The following is a 16,984-nucleotide window of genomic DNA, read 5'->3' on the forward strand; positions in this document are numbered from 1 at the left end:
GTAATCACTGTTTTATACATGCCTGGGCATTATAATAAATAGTTCTGGTGAACTGGGATATAAATATTTAGTTGGAAGAAAAATAAAAGTGAAATGTTTCCCCTGACACCCTTTGATTTCCAGTGATTCCATCTTGTAGCTTAAGGTAACCTGCTCAATGGAAGTGACTAGAAGTTCTCCCCTTCTTTTTTTTTTTTTTTTTTTTTTACAGTCCATTAATGGCCTCCTTTCTATTTAATTAATAATTGATATGTCTGAAGTGTAGGAGATAAGTGGAAAAACAAACAGACAAGGGAATGCCTAACAAAGTGCTTTACTGGAATTGTTTGTTCAGCAAATTCCAGCTTTCACATTGGAAAAAACAGCTTTTTGTTGGGGAGGAGGGAGCCAGAGGGTCCTGCATGGTTTTATGCACTCTCTGATATGTGTTTACTGTCATTTCTAGGAGTTCCTACACCCAGTCCAGAAATCCTTCGACATACCTTGAATATGCTTGTACGGGAGAGGAAAATATACCCAACGCCGGATGGTTATTTCATTGTAACCCCACAGACTTACTTTATAACACCATCTCTCATAAGAACTAACAGTAAATGGTACCATTTGGATGAGAGGATACCTGACAGGTCTCAATGTACCTCTCCGCAACAAGGAACTATAACTCCCTCCACCTCGGGATGCGTCAGGGACCGAACATTACCCAAAAACCACTGCGACTCCTGCCATTGTTGCAGAGAAGACATGCACAGCATGCATGCATCTACCCTACAGAGGAAATCAGCAAAAGATTGCAAAGACTCGTACTGTCCTCCTTCATTAGGTCAGGTCCCACCTACTGAGAAAAGTAAAAGTACTGTCAATTTTTCTTATAAAGCAGAGACACTCACAAAGCCTAAGGATGTAGAAAAGCAGTCGAAGAAATTTGGACTCAAATTATTCCGATTAAGTTTTAAGAAGGACAAGACAAAACAGTTGGCAAATTTCTCTGCCCAGTTTCCTCCAGAGGAGTGGCCGCTAAGGGACGAGGACACCCCTACCACTATTCCTAGAGAGGTAGAAATGGAGATTATCAGGCGCATTAACCCAGACTTGACTGTGGAAAATGTCATGAGGCACACTGCACTAATGAAGAAACTTGAAGAAGAAAAAGCTCAACGAAACAAAGCAGGATCTTCAGCTCACCACAGCGGACGAAGTAAGAAGAGCAGGAATCACAGAAAGTCTCATGGGAAATCGAGGTCACACAGCAAGACTCGGGTATCCAAAGGAGACCCATCAGATGGCTCTCATTTGGATATACCTGCTGAAAGGGAGTATGAGTTCTACGATCCCTTGACTCGATCCCCACGGGAAGGCTGTTTTATAATAGAGCACAAGGGAGACAATTTTATAATGCACAGCAATCCTAACATGATTGAATCTCACTTTCCCATGACACCAGAGTGGGACGTGTCTGGTGAACTGGCCAAAAGAAGAACTGAAATGCCTTTCCCTGAACCTTCCAGGGGAAGCTCCCACTCCAAGGTCCATCGGAGCCACAGCCATACACAGGACAGAAGATCGAGGAATGAGCGGTCCAGTAAGGCTAAAGAAAGGTCTAGATCCATGGATAACTCCAAGGGACCTCTGGGCTCAGCGACTTTAGGCACACCTGAAGATCTAGGTGAAGGCTGTAGCCCAGATGACCAAACAACAAGCCAAACTTACATTGACGATAGTACCTTAAGGCCGTCTCAGTCGCTCAGTCATCAAAGGGCTCTGATTTCATCTGCAAGCTACAAAGAGACTTGCATCCCTGAAATAGCTAGCGGCAGTGTAGAAACCCCCAGTTCTTGTACCCTGTTGGAACAAAGCAAGCCTACAGAGAATTTGCCGTCGTACAGTGAGCTCAACTCCTGCACAACAAAATCTGCAGTTGATGACTATTTTCAGTGCAACACGTCCAGTGAGACTGTGCTTACTGCTCCATCACCACTGGGAAAGAATAAAGAGGACCATGATACACTGACAGGGACAGATGGGCTCAAAAAAATGACTCCTGCAGAAAGACAGTCTCAACATATTGCTAGGGAGCCTGGGGTGCACAAAGAGGAGTCCCCAAAGGGCCCGAGCAGTGGTTCAGCGGTTGCTGGCCAACCTCCAGAGGTGATTGCAAACGGGCGGCTGGTTCAACACCATAACACTGAATCAAGCAGCCTTGATAAAAGGAAAGAAATATTTAGCAAGGATACACTCTTTAAACCTCTGCACAACACTCTTTCTGTGAATAGTTATCATAAGTCTAGCACACCCCTGCTCAAGCCCCATCAAAAGACCCCCTCTGACACATTGCCAGTCAGATGTGAGAAACTTGAACAAGCGATAGTAACCTCAGTCACACAAGTCATGCCCGTTTCACAGAGGCAACAAGAGACAACTGGGAACCAGGAGGCCTCCTTCGACTACTACAACGTATCTGATGACGACGACTCAGAGGAAGGGAACAACAAAAATGCTGAGGAAGAAAAGAACAGGGATGATGTTGGCACCATGCAGTGGCTCCTGGAGAGAGAAAAGGAGAGGGATCTGCAGCGAAAGTTTGAGAAGAATCTTACCCTTCTCACCCCAAAGGAAACAGAAAATAGCAACAACCAGCGAGCCACCCACTCAGCCCGCCTGGACAGCATGGACAGCAGCAGCATTACTGTGGACAGCGGGTTCAACTCTCCACGGTAGGACTGTCACATTCATTGCAGCTTTACAGACTAGAAAGTTCTGGTTTTAGTTATATGCGTATGTGATATTGGTGACAGAATGTAGGGCCATATTAAAAATTTTTCGGTGTTTTCTACAGCTCTGGAATCTACTGTTCATATGTGTGGGTTTCCCAGCATATCGTAAGCCACCAATGACCATTTGCGGCTTTGCCTCTGTATTAGTTTATTTTATGTTTGCTGAAAACCTCCCTGTATCTTTTTTTTTTCTGTATTAAACTTGTGTTTGCATTTAGAATAGAAGGGATGAGCTCCTGCATACTCCCTCCATTCCCTTTCCCTCTAAGATAACATCAACAAGACAAATTGGAAGACTAGACCTGAATAGGTGGCATAATCTTTGGCTCAGACAGAAATAAACAAACAAAAAACCACCACCAACAAGAAAATACAGACATGATGATTGGTTCGGGTTTTGGCTTTTTTGTTTGTTTTCTTCAAAAATTTTGGAAGTGTGTCTATCACCTTTCCAAACTGGTGAGACTGGAACAGCTGCTCCTCACCCACAGCTGAAAGTGCTCAGGCTGTTTGAACTTCAGAGGTGACGCAGCGCTGCAACAGCAGAGACAGAGGAGTCTTGCCTAAGATACTCAGGAACAGAGTCCAGACGTGTGTGTGTGGTGTTGCTGGTTAGTCATTTCCATACCAGGGATCTCAGACACCATGGAAGTCTCAGTGTGCCAGGAGTCTCACAGACGTAGGGAGGAGAGAGTTGCTGGTATGTTCACAAGCTCGTTTCCAGGTTAAGAATCCTTCACTCAAGCCACCTTCTTTCCCTTTCTGGCCTCTGACAGTGCTAGGTTCCTGCTGGAATGGAGATGTCTTGGTTTTGTTTGCCCTGGATAGCAACCCATCAGAGTTCAGAACAATGACTCTAAGAACACAGAAATAATTTACAATGGTAGTTCTCTTACAGCATCTTACTTAAGCTTAAATTATTTATTGCCTGTGTTTAAAAATAAAACCTCCAAGAATGGATTTGTATTAGGTGAAAGCAAATGGCTTTTTAGTCTTTTTTTTTTTTTTCTCTCCTGTAAAAGGTGTTCTTATTCTTCAGAATTATATATATTTTTTTAAAATCTGTAGCAAAGGCTGTCAGAATGCCATGTGAAGGATTTCCTGCTTCTACATAGGACTAAATTTCATTTTCAGTTAAAGTCATGTCACTCTGGAATAAATTCCTTTGGGTTCCTTGGCTACTCTCTCTTGATGTTAATGACAAGGCAGCAATTATTTGGCCTGCTGCAACATGCAGTAATCATCAAACTAGAGCAGGCTTTTAGCATATGGATAATTTTTCTGAGCAAAAAATTTGAAAAGTAATTTGAGTAAATGATACCATTTACACTGAGTCCAGCTTAAAAAAATAAACTCAAGGTTTTTAATTTGTTCCTGTTATGGATTGTTCTGCAGATGCTTGGTATCTTTCTCACATACAACTGTTGTATGAGGCTATGTATGCACTGCTCATTTTTAAATGTAATATCTTCTTTTAGTTGAAATGCTATACTTGCAGTCAGTTTTTGTGGTGGAGTGTATCGTGGTTTGCTTCTTACCCAGCCTGTCTGACTCCGCAGAGTGCATCTCACCTCCAGGACAGGATGTCAACTGGATAAAAATCGGTTCTTAGACTACTATTTTGCTAGCTGTATGCTAGCTGAGTATCAAGTTTGAATCTCTGGTTGCTGCAAAGGCAGACATTTCCTTCCCTAATTATTTACACAAAAGCTAAAATTTCTGTTGATGTTGAACTTAGCAAGAGAACAGCACATGGCAAGCATACTGGATTTAGTGCTGCTATACCACTTTGTTTAGATCAAAACGGAAGCGGATAAGCAGCCTTTAATAATGATTGTGTTCCACACATCCCTTTTTTTACATTTTACTGTTTACTTATTAACAAATGTCCTTTTTTTGGCAAGACCGCACAAAGTTAAGTGCTGGTTTTTGGTTTTGTTTTTTTTTTAAAGCAACATTCTGTAGGGTTTTGTAAAACCAGTATATATTCTAGATTTCAAAGGCTTTTTTATGAGCTTTGCAGCAAGGCGATTAAATTAGATTATTTTGCTGGGTTTTGGTCACTCCTCAGTATAGGTCTATAAAAATAAATTGAGCTGAGGGCAAATTCAGCTCTTTGTTTATAATTACTATGTTGTTATTACTTTCCTACCTTTTAACAAAAAATGCACTCCACAGCCCTTTTACAGGAAAATACAAAAAAAAACCCTATCCAGCATCCATCTGGTAAGATTCACGTCGGTCTGACAGTGTCCATTAGCAAATGCCAAGGGAAGAGTGTAAGAACAGGACGTGCATGTAGTGATGTTCCTCAGCTGTCCTCTTCAGCCTCCACCGATGTTCTAACTCTTGACTTCCTGAGGTGTGGTGGTATCTTTTCATTTGAACTGAAGTGTGCAGTGTTGCTTGGGGAATCAAAATGACCAGTTCTGCACTGTGAAAGAACAAGTATATTTTTTAAGTGTGACAAATTGAAAAAAAAAAGGGCATTAAAAAAACCCAAAAACAACAAAAAACAACAAACCAAACAGGATGTAGTTAAAAAGAGGTTTGCAATGGTTGCTTGACTTCAAAAGTATTTTGTGTGCAAAATTCGTGAATGCATCACCATTGGGAAAACAGCCTCACAGTGTTCAGTGCTTTTATACAAGTTCTATATTATAAATATTAGCTGTCAATATTATTTGTTTCCTTTACTTTTAGAGCTTATATAATACTGCTGCTCTTTTGTCACCTAAAGAGAGAGCTAATCTTGGCATTACTCTGCATGCAAAATTCTCACTGCAGTCTTTGTGTATACGTGTTGTAATGGTCAGTTTGTATAATAATATCGGAATTGAAAATGCTTGAAGATCTGGAATTGGTAGTCCCATAAAGAATGATACAATGTTGAATGATCTCTGAAAAACAAAGGTTGCATCTATTTTCATTCAAAAGTAGAGGGAGAAGAATCAAAAAATTAGCAACAGAAGTGCACCATACATCATTGCAGCTCACAGAGATCACTTACTATGTGAGTCACCCATCATAACTGTTTGGGACTACTGACAATAAGGCAATAATTGGCAGAAGATGATCAGTACAATTTTGATCAATTTGAAAGATCTACAGGAGTTTTCCTAAAAGCATCCTTGATTTTCCAGATTCAGTCAGTTCAAGATGATTTAAACCTGCCCTACAACTGAACAAGGTGTTGCTTCCTTCCCTTATGCCATGCACTGACACATTTCTCCCCTGCCACATCCAAAGCTGTCCATTCCTTCTCTTCCCCCTAGCGCTTTTTGTGTGTTTGTTTGTTTGTTTTATGGCTAGTATTTAACTGAGCGTGGTCCCTGATCCGGCTGGCTGCACGGCTCAGCATCAGGGAAGCAGCAAGAACATGTGGCAGGGTCAGGTCCACGCAAGGCAGGCAAGAGCTGCCCCTTTCAGTAGCAGGTAAATTTAGGTTGACTTTAAACTGAGCATGAGACTCTGTCCTTACCATCTTTGTTCCATTCAGTCCTCTAAATGTATTCTGTAAACATCTCCACAGTGAGTGGTGATGTCATTTTGCAAAGCAGGGATGTAGGTGAAGGATACGTAACCAAAGAGTACATGGCTATTTGAAAACCAAATCTCTCTCTGCACAGGAATACAAAAATGATTCAGAGCGGAAAGAGAACGAAAAGAGCAGTAGTGGTAAAACTAGCCATAGCATGCCTTGGCTGAGTTTTTTAAAAGCTGTAGACTAAAATACAGGCTCCTCTGTGTTCATGATTAGATAAATCATTAAAAGGCATAGTGTTTAAAAGTGCTAAGTGTCCTGTCACTCCCGTGGATAAATGGCGTGTTAGAACTAAAGGAACATTGTTCATTTGATGAATGAAGGAGCAGCACTAGTTTGTGTTTTGGGCATGATGGCAGACCAGGCAGGTAAGATTTCTCAGCATCTTATAAGTTGCAATTGTCTCAGCTGCAAAGCAAAATTGAAATGTTGTGTTCAGAAGCATTGTGGATTTGATGTAAAGTAGCATTTTCGGTTAGTATTTTGCGGACAAGAAGATAGGTAGAAGAGGAGACAACAGAGGAAGCTGTGTTACATGGTCACTCTCGTAGCTCTGCCTTGTCACAGAGCTGATTTGATGGAGTTACTTTGTGCAAAAGCGCACCAGTCAGGCAAGAAAATTAGTGTGTTCCATGTGCGAGATGGAGGCTGTTTCTTTGGGTGAAAAATCCAGATGCTTGATACTGGTTCACCTTACAGTTTGCGTGAAGCTTCGGCTCTGCTTAGTGCCGTACCTGCGTTACAGTGCGGTGACTGCTCAGGACCTCTGGAACCCGCTTTGGAGCAGCATATGTGTGCTGTCAGAATGAGGTGGTTCATTGATGTGACGTTACATACAAACACAGGAAGCCTATTATAAAACACTCGATTCTCCTTTCCTGTCTGGTCAATAGATATATAGGCATGTCATATATGAGTGCGTATATATATTTCTTTTCCGTTCTAGTACTCGTGAGAGCCTGGCATCCAACACTTCGAGTATTGTTGAAAGCAACAGACGTCAGAACCCCGCTCTGAGCCCCGCGCACGGTGGCGCAGGCCCAACGTTCAACTTCCGAGCCGCTGCAGACCCGCCGACAAGCGAAGCTGAGAAACTGCAGAAACCTGCTAACTGCCTGCAAGCTTCTGTCACTAGCGTCTGAGAGTCGTCCTGCCTCAGATCTCCTGTCTCATCATATACAGTAAAGTTTACGACACTGGGACTGATGTTTACATCTTTGGGGAAAAACAAAAGCATCTCAACCACAGTTTTAGTGTTTACTTAAACTGTGCTGCTATGTAGACTAGGGGCAACAAATCTTTATTTCAAGGTATTGCTTTTCACATTTGCAGCTCTGTAGCAACAGAATAGCAGTAGGGATAATATGTACACTTTTTGCTTCACTTAATTGTAACTGAGCACATATATGAAAGTCTAGACACTGTAAGTGTAATCTGCATTTTCAATGTCCATGCAGTTGCCAACTTCATTTAAAAAAATGCCACAGATGTGTGATGCCCCCGGTCAGAGGCTAAACTCTGCTGCAGAGTTGATCGTTTTTTACTTCAAAAACTGAGCCACTGCTGAAAGTAACCAGCCAGGATCACCATGAGGAAAAACGATGCCAAACATGACAAGTGATGACCTCAGCTCTGTCTGTGAATTATTAATACTAATCAGTCATTTTCACTGTGCATTTTTGTGACACAATTTTGCAAGTACCTGTTTAAAGCAAGTAAAAAGAGGTTTGGGGTTTGTTTTGTTTTAAGTATGGAGGGTTGGAATGGAGGTGGCTTCTCCTTTTGTGTTTCAAAAGTATTGAGAGATGCTTACTTACTGAGACTTGCTACTTGACCTTCCATAGTCACAAATGAGGAGTTGGGCCTTTGCGTAGAGGGAGGGAAGGGAAACTTATAATTGTCATGGAGCCACAACGTGGAGTGACACAAAATGTAACAAATGTCTTCAGTATAAATCAAGTATTTAAAAAAGATAATCCAATTCTTGTGTCACTTCTGGTATTGCAACTTGCCATTAATGTAGGAATCAGAGTAACTAATTTCGTGGAACAAAAATATTCTTTATGATATAAATGACAAGTATGGCCTGAAGAATTGATTTCTTTCTAGTGGAAGGACGAAAATCTATTTTATGTAGCTTATTAAATAGAGTGCCTAAATTAGGCTATTAAAAATAGCGTACATTGTAGTGATTATCAGAGAACAAAATTTAGAGAACTATAAACTTCTGGCCTTTTTATTCAGTGGATGTTATTTGCAATTTAGCATTTTATGGACATGTCTGGTTTCTAGAAATTAAATGTGTCCACATGGTTGGCAGTAGAAATCTGAATTCTGTAGGTATGGTATATCCTAATTTCTCTCTCCTAAACTGTTACTCCAAATTAGTACCATGCTAATTACTGCAGAGTAACTTCTAGGGATAGTTAAACTCCAAGAGTAATTTTTAGGTGTAGGGTCACATTCTGCTCTGTTACTCATGCAACCTAGTAGTGCAACAAACTGATTTCAAATTTAACTCTGTTTTTCATCAGAGCAGACAATTTGATGGAATAATAACAAAGATACTAACATGTTCAACTGCCCAAATTGTTGCATAGGAAAGGGACGTTTACATTGTCTAGCTCTTGTGGTACACAGGTATGAAACCCAACTGTACCTATTAAAAACCAGTGTTTTCATCCGGTGCTGGTGACGTGTATTACTCTGTACACAAAGTCATTTGAGCTTCACTCGTGTTCTCTGTTGCCATCAGAAGTCTTTAATGAAGATGCAGCCTTATGTTACACAGTTGGATATAGTTCATTTACTTCTAAAACAGCTTTCTAACTATGGACACAGTCGGTTTCCAGTTCTGTCGAGAACACCCAGTCAATGCACAGGTCTGTTTTCCTTGGCTTTGGTGTATAATTTCCATTTCATAGGAGCAATAAGACCTTTCAGTGCACATAAAGGAAATTATTGTGCTTTTGGTTGGTTATCAAAGTCACTTGGCCTTCAGCCTTCTGCCTTATCATACCTTCCAAGATGTGCTCTAATTACCATATAATGCTTTGCATGACGCATCTTATTATTCAGTATGTAACTCCAGCCATATTTATTCCATGCGAACTGTAGAGTCAGAGTTTTTGCGGGGAATTGTCATATACTATGCAGTGGCTGACTGTGATTTTGTTTCTGAGATGAGCTCTGACATCGGTAGTGTGTATCAACTCGGTAAATAAAAATGTCGAAACGATAAAAAAAATTACAGTCATGATCTGAAGTACTAACAGTAGTATTAAAATGTGAACAGCAAGAACAAATTTCACCTTTGGGGGAAATATTTGTTTGTCATAAACTAATTGGAATTTATGCAGGCAGCTGGTTGTACAGAAGACATAATTCCAACAGAATACGATAGTACGTACCTATAAACTGTATAGTATGTTATTTCCTAAAGTTCCCAGAGACCAGCAGACAACGTAAATGTCATATTAATGTTGACATGGCATTGTACCAATGTTAATGTGACTCTTGGAATATGGAATGTAAACAGAAGTTTCAAATAGAAACGTTCTAATCTTTAATTCTTTTTTTTTTTTTTTTTTCCTTCTAAAATCAAAAATGGAATATGAGGAAATTCCATCTTGAGGTTCTGGTAACAAAACCACGAGAGTGGAGCTTGAGTGCTTTATGTCACCCTAATCCTTTGATGAAATCATAGCCTTGTATTACGTGGTTGCTTATCTATCATTCTTCTAATGTATCAATTTAAAGGTTTACAGAGTTAGATTAGGTTGAATCTGTGTTGTGTTCAACTGTAAAGGGTCAACACAAATCTGTCGGCATTTTGCACACTTAATATGTATTATTATAATACAACATGTTACTTTTATGGTAATTTTTTTTACACATATAACTACCTCCATGAATTTGATGAAATGCAGCAACATGAAAAGTGTATTGTACAAAGCAAGGTTAAAAACTTTGAAGCATTAGGTCATGGCGTTCTCTTGTGTGTCAATGCTTGCGTATGAAGTCATCATGTTTCCATTGCCACAATGTCCTTCTACAATATTAAAAATCTGGCTTTCAGATGAGTCACTTGAAGACCTTGACAAGGCTGCATAATAGGGATGAAAGTGCAAGGGAGACTGAAACCTTCCATCCTCTCCCCAGTTACTGCTAAAATTTCTGCCTGGTAGAACTTGAAAATGTCTTTGTAATTTAGCAAATTAGGAATCTGTACAGTCTGTGAAATGTGATTGACAGTTTGGAGTTTAACAGAAGACACTCTGGGTATTTTCTTGGCAGCCTTCATATACTTTGGGCCCTATTCTGCCTTCGTCAACGTACCAGGTCATAGTTTCTCTGAACTGGCAAGGGTGTTAAATCAGCTCTTCCTGTAATGATACGCACTCTGTTCTCTAGATTGTGTGCATCTGAAATGCTTGCTCCTATAGAAATTACCAACAGCCTTTAATTGACTTCGCTGGGAGCGGTATTAGGGTCCCTACTCCAGGTATGTGCCTATTGTTCAAAGAACGTGGGCGAGTTTCCAAGAAAAATGAAGCTGGCTTTTGAAAAGTCGCCAGCTGCAACAAGCCACCTTTCAAGAGAGAAGAAAGAAAGAAAGAAAGAAAGATTTTTCCAAAACCAAAGGAAGAAAGTGGCAGTTGAACCTAAGCAGATCACATTTATATACAAATCCTGATGTATGAACACCTGTTTCAGCAAACCTAGTACCATTATCCTGATGGAAGTTAATATACAATCATCAGTTGAGCTAATTTTGCCGGTTTAAGTATTTCAGTTAAAAATTAGAAGAAGTCATTAGCCATTTTACTCCTTGCACCACTGTAAAACGTCCGTAATACGCGAAACAATGTTCACTCAACTTTAAAAAGTAAAATGTATTGGAAAACAAATATTTTAATGAAAACCATGGCCTAAGTGCTCGCCAGCCGTTGTGGTTTTTAGAAGAGAGAACAAGCAAACCCAGCATTCAGAGGCCATCATAAACACAGATAACACTTTGCACTTAAATCGCGCCTTTTGGCTCGAGGGCCTTGAAGCGCTTGGTACCAGCGGGGCCCGGGGAGCCTCTCGGGTGGGCAGAGTCCACAGACCCGCTTTGTGTCCAGGCACATCGGAAAAAACAAAGGCTGAGAGTCTGCAGGCTAATTTATTAACCGGTTTCTTTCATAAAGTCATTGGAATAAGTTTGATAGTTAACCAAAGTGTTCCATGTTTATACTCTGATGTTATTCTTTTGATGCATTCAGTTTAAGTAAAAGAGAAACTACTTCGTGGTCCTGCAGAGTCTCTAGGATCAGCGGTGCCAAAACCAACCAATTTTTCAGTCATATGAGTACTGCCAGCAGTGGTTTTAGGAACCGTTATTTTAATTAAAAATTTGTTTTTCAAATACATTTTGCAGAGCTTTACCCAACACAATTGTTCAAATTGCTGTGCTGAGGAAGCAAATAGCACTCCGAATCTGGTGTCGCACCCACAGTTTACGATTCTCTTTGCTCGTCTGAAGAAAACTGTACAGTATTAGAGAGAAAAGTTCTATTTTTTACTAAATTCTTTTTAAAAGAAAAATATATCTGAAATGTTCCCCCCAGCATAAGTAAAGTGCATCGTTACTGCATGAGAAGCATGCAGTGGCCCCACCGAAAGCCGAGCTGGTGCTAGAAGAAAACGAGACCATCACGCTCCGTTTATCGCAGCGCGCTAAACGTCGGTGTCGGGTATAAACCCGGCAGAACTCCCCGGATCTCCGGCGGATCTGACGGAGATGGGAACGGGTCGTTAACTCCATTGAAGCTCAGTTCTGAGCTGAGGATTTCCGTGTTCCTCCCCCCCGGCCCCCAGACCCTAAATCCGGAGCAGGAGGCCGGCGGCACGCAGCTGGCTCGGGACGGGCAGCCCGGCGATGCTGCGGTAGCCGCCCCGCGTTCCCCGCCTCACAAGGGCGATTTGCAGGGCCCTCCTGTCCTACAGCCCTTAGAGCCACCCAAAGGACACCCACCCAAAAGTCTGAAAGGGCCCTTGGAGTAATTGGCACAAATGTTACTTTTGTATGTGGAGGAGACTTAAGTTTAAAGGGATCATAATTCTGCAGGTAATTTTCTGTGAGTGACTGAATGTGGCTGTTGCATTAGGTTTAAATGAGTTACTAAATGCAAGTGGGACTTACTGTATGTTAGAAGGGAGTTTTGCAGCCAAGACTGCCTTGTATAAATGTGTTTGCACTGAAAAAAAAAAAAAATTAAAAAATTACTTGGTCTCTGGTTGCTGTAAAGGTCATCCAAGATGGATGTTCTGTTTATATTGTATAGTATTTCATATGAAATAATTACAGTTCATGAAATGTCTTCCCTAACGTTACTGATTTATAACAGCACATTTGTAACATGGTTTTTATTGTGTCAGTGTACCATATTGTAAATGATGATTACTTGTCATGCTTAGTATAATAATTTAAAGGAAAAAAAAAAAAAGGACAGGGATTTTTGTAAGTCTATATTTGAAAGTCCCTCCATATGGTAATATTGTGTTCATGTTGTTTATGTAGTGTTGTGTGAAATATCCATTTTGGATTGTGTTACTTTTTAAGATATTAAATAACATTTGGTTATATGTTTTAAGTGGATTCTTTGCACCCATCGGTGGTTTTTAGAGAAAGTGCTTGACATTTGCATTTAACATGCCGTTTCCCTCCCTCGCTTAGGAAACCTTGCTCGGCAAACCGGGGAGCTCGGAAAGCCAAGGGTCGTTACAGCTCGCCAAACTCATGTATGCATCATAAAAGGTCTGTGAGCTGTTCTAGTGAGACAGCACACGGGAGAAAATCCACTGATTTTGAAACACCCCAGAGTGGGTCGGCCATAGATGCTATGGGTGCAGAGGGAGCGTGGTCCCCACCGAGTGTGTGGGTGCCCCGCCGAGATGCACCCCAGCTCCAGGGAGCGCCAAGTCCCTTAGTGCTTCCCGATGCCAAGGGCCACAAGTGGCAGGTCCCCCCTCTCCTCTCCTCTCCTCTCCTCTCCTCTCCTCTCCTCTCCTCTCCTCTCCTCTCCTCTCCTCTCCTCTCCATCCTCATGAGACGAAGGAGGACCTAGAGCACACAGCCAAGAGAAATGGCTCTAGCAGGGAGGGGGTTTTTTTCACATTATTCAAAAAATTATTCAGTCTGTTTTCCACACTGTGACAGCTGCTGATTAGAAAGGCCCAAGTGGACAATGTAACATGCAAGTGCCATTTTCCTGCCCTCTACCACCACCTGGAAGAAGGTTTTGAGGAGGTTTAGTCTCCAAGAGCTTTGCCAGAGTTTTGCCTTGAGAGCTGCTGTTTGCCAAGGCTGTCTGCGAGTATTTGCAAGATAAAAAGCAGAGCAGCACCTCCTGGCAGCAGGTGCTGTCATGAGCGCCTTGGCTTGTCACCTGCTAGTGACGCTAATACGCTATTTGTAGTCTTTGCTGGTTCCCCTTCATCCCTTTCCTCCCTTTGTACTTCATCTACTTGAAATTGTGAATTTTGAGTTAGAGGGAGAAAAAAAGCCGAAGTTTGGTTAGGGAGTTATGCTGGCACTGACCTAGTGCCCTTGCACAGGCAGGGCCAATTTTGGGTGGCGGTCTGAATGGGACTTTCAAGGCCTTTTCAGTATTGCTGGGACTTACAAGTGCTGTCTCTCCCTCACAGAGAGCTTTGTTTCTGTTTCGGTCCTGATGGTGGGCTCATATTTTAGGCGATAGGTGAGGCGGGTCGTTACCTAGAAAGAAATTGCTCATGTCCAAGCCCATCACACCTTGCACGTTAAAACTTGCTTAGAAACTTGGCTTGAATTCTCTTTATACTTATTCTGCTGACAGGTACGTTGAAGATCTTAAGCAAGTGACATCTTTTTGATAAAACATGGCCTACAACATACTTAAAATGTCTAGGGCCGCTGCCTGGCTGACAAACTGTTTATTCTCTCGGTCTTGGATCATGCCTTTCTGCTGAGAGCACCGAGTCAAAACAGCAAATTTCCGTCCCTCTGTATCTACAGATATCTTACATCTGTAAGGTAACATTTTTGAAAGTTGTCCTCTCCAGACTTTGCCTTTTTCCATCAGCCCCTCAGCTGTTTCTTTCGAGGTCTGTTTTTTTCCTCCAATTTATTTTCTGTAACGAATTTTTGCATTTTATCTTTTTACCATTGCTCAGAACTCCCTCTTCTTCTGCTCCTTTTTGACATTTTTTCTCCTTCAGGTTGGGCTTTTTTTCCACACATTACTTGACATGAGATGTCCTCTGCCCCTTTTCTCAGCCTCCCCTCTCAAAATGTCGTCCCAATCCTATAGTGTCTAAGCACAGAGAACCTAACCTTATGCTCCCAGCTATTTGAAAGTAAGCAAACACAGTAAATAAATCTACCAGTGTGTACATGTCTGTGCGTACACTAAAATAGTTATGTACCCTCTTTCTGTCTTTCTTAGGGAAACTTGGAGCCTTTTGCTTTGAGTTCTTTGCGTCTCTCCTTTTGTCCCTCTGCTTGTCGCTGGTAAAATTGGACTGGTTGTCTAGTAAGTGCTAAAGAGGGTCGGTCTGTCAGGGAGCTGCAAAAGTAGCGTGGGGACTGCTGCTCCTCTGGGTCTGCCCGCACCCATGGGTGCAGGAGCCTTGGATGTGCTCGCCCTGCACCGCCGGGGGTGGCTTTTGAGCCAGCTCTGGCCTGGAAGCTGTACAGATAACAAGCCCTGGTGAGTGACAGCTTTTAACTTGATTACACTTTGTTCGTATGCTACTACCTATCCAGGGGCATTCTCAAAGTCCAACTTCAGTCATTGAAGCTCCTTGGGTACCACTGTGGTTAGGAAGGAGAGCAAACTTTCTGGAGGGGACAATTCAGAGCAGCCTGTAGGTGGAAGCTGGGGCCATTGGTCTCCCTAGACCAAGCTTAGCTTTGGGGATGTCCCCACTCATGCCTGCCTGCTGTGTCACTGCGCCCACCAAAACGTGGACAGGCAGTACCTCCCTCCTCCCAGACCCAGCTCAGCCCCATCCCTGAACATCCTTCTGGGTCCTATTAGCCAGGTTTTTGGGAAATAAGGACCTAGGCAGGTGATTTTGCAGGGCAGCTTGCACACTGAAGGGGTTCAGATGCAAACCATATCCCGTCCCACGTACCTGGAGCCCACGTAGCTGTGGTCCGCACCATGTGCACACCGCTACACATCTGCCGCTGGGCAGCGACCGGCAGGAGCAGCTGACAAGTTTGCAAACTTGAGGACTCAGAAGTGCAAACCTCAGGGCTGGGTGTGCCTCAGTGTCATGGGCAGGGACGAGGACAGCAGGGAAGGGCATTTGCTGTGGTGGCTATGGCAGGTGAATGCTGGAGCTGGTTCCCCAGCCCACTCCAATCGCCCTGACCCAAACCCCTGGTGTCGGCTCCCCCACTGGTGAGCTGTGGGGCCCCAGCCCCTTGCTCCCGCTCACCCCAGCATGGGGGGGCTGTGGGGGAGAGGCTTGTCTCTGTCCAGTTTAGTGCTTGCCTCTGGCTCGGGCCCAAAGTGAACCTGCCAAAAAGTCCTATTTAGCATCCAACTGCTGCAGTTTAACATACTTGTGCTGGACACAGGCTGCTGATGATTTTCAGATGCTTGTAACAGAGCCAGCTGTAACCCTCATCGAAGGCATGGCCCTGGCAGCACTTCTCAGTAAAACAGTAACCACTTTTTTTTTTTTTCTTCCCCCTTTTTTGAACCTAGACAATGCAGTAGATATTTTTTCTTTCCTTCTAAAGTTATGCTGAGGCAGCTTTTCTGGAACTTCCCAGCAAAAATTGGGTTGAGGCAGAGGTCTTGCCCTCAGCCAAGGTCTGGGCAGAAGCATCAGTCAGTGGAGGCGCCAGGAGGATGAGAGGGGCAGGGGCCGCTTTGTCCATCACGGTGCAAATGCATGAGGCCACCCCGGTGCCCAGCCCAAGGAACAGAGGTGCAAAGCCCACACGGGGACCCTGATCAGAGTTCAGGCCACCTGCCTTGTCCCATGGAGGGGCAGGACATGGGCAGCCCACACAGTAGCAGAGGAATCCCAGAAAGCTCCTCAGGACCATTCTTGCTGTGCCATCCTTCAGCTCCATTTTTCTCTTCCAGCCTTAGTGTTTTATTTGTAAGTAGTCGCCAGCAGACCCCAGAGATGTATTTTTTCATTCACCATGAAGAAACTCAAGAGTCGTCAGACCTAAGGCAGCCAATATATTTATTGTTCCTCCTTAAAAGTAGATCCTTTGCCTGTTATGGTTTTATTATTACCTATAACCCAGTATGTAGAGACAGTATTTCTCGTGCTTCACTCTTATACGGCAGGTAACTGTTTCACCAAATCACAGCTTGTACAGAAGAGAGAGAGGAAAAAAAAAAAAAAGGAGAAACCCTCTTATTTTTGATTATAGAAGTAAAAAACAAAACAAACCCAGAAAAATAAAGCCTTACAGAGGGACCAACAGTTTTGAAAAGCTCTTTTACTGCATTTAAAACATTTGCCTGGAGACAAATGGATTTTCCTTGAACCAGAAACTAATAAAAGACTATTGCCTTAAAATATTTAGACCATTGCAGATTTCAGAACTGTTTGTCTTCCTAAAAATGCACCACTTGGGATGTTGCTGAGGAGGAAGCTGCCTTTTTGACAC

The 16,984-nt window shown here is 42.6% G+C and overlaps 1 protein-coding gene across 3 annotated transcripts in view; it reads left to right on the forward strand.

The window, feature by feature from the left end:
• The window catches only part of STOX2 (storkhead box 2), a 144,509-nt gene extending 131,627 nt beyond the window's left edge, over positions 1-12,882 (forward strand). For all 3 annotated transcript variants that reach the window (XM_065634086.1, XM_065634087.1, XM_065634088.1), the window contains exons 3-4: positions 446-2,711; positions 7,262-12,882. In XM_065634086.1, coding sequence (XP_065490158.1) covers positions 446-2,711; positions 7,262-7,457 — 2,462 coding nt within the window. In that variant the 3' untranslated portion in view covers positions 7,458-12,882. The remainder of the gene's footprint in view (positions 1-445; positions 2,712-7,261) is intronic.
• Positions 12,883-16,984: the final 4,102 nt, after the last annotated feature.

Source organism: Caloenas nicobarica, chromosome 4 (genome assembly GCF_036013445.1).
Source record: "Caloenas nicobarica isolate bCalNic1 chromosome 4, bCalNic1.hap1, whole genome shotgun sequence".
NCBI classification, from domain to species: Eukaryota; Metazoa; Chordata; class Aves; order Columbiformes; family Columbidae; genus Caloenas; species Caloenas nicobarica.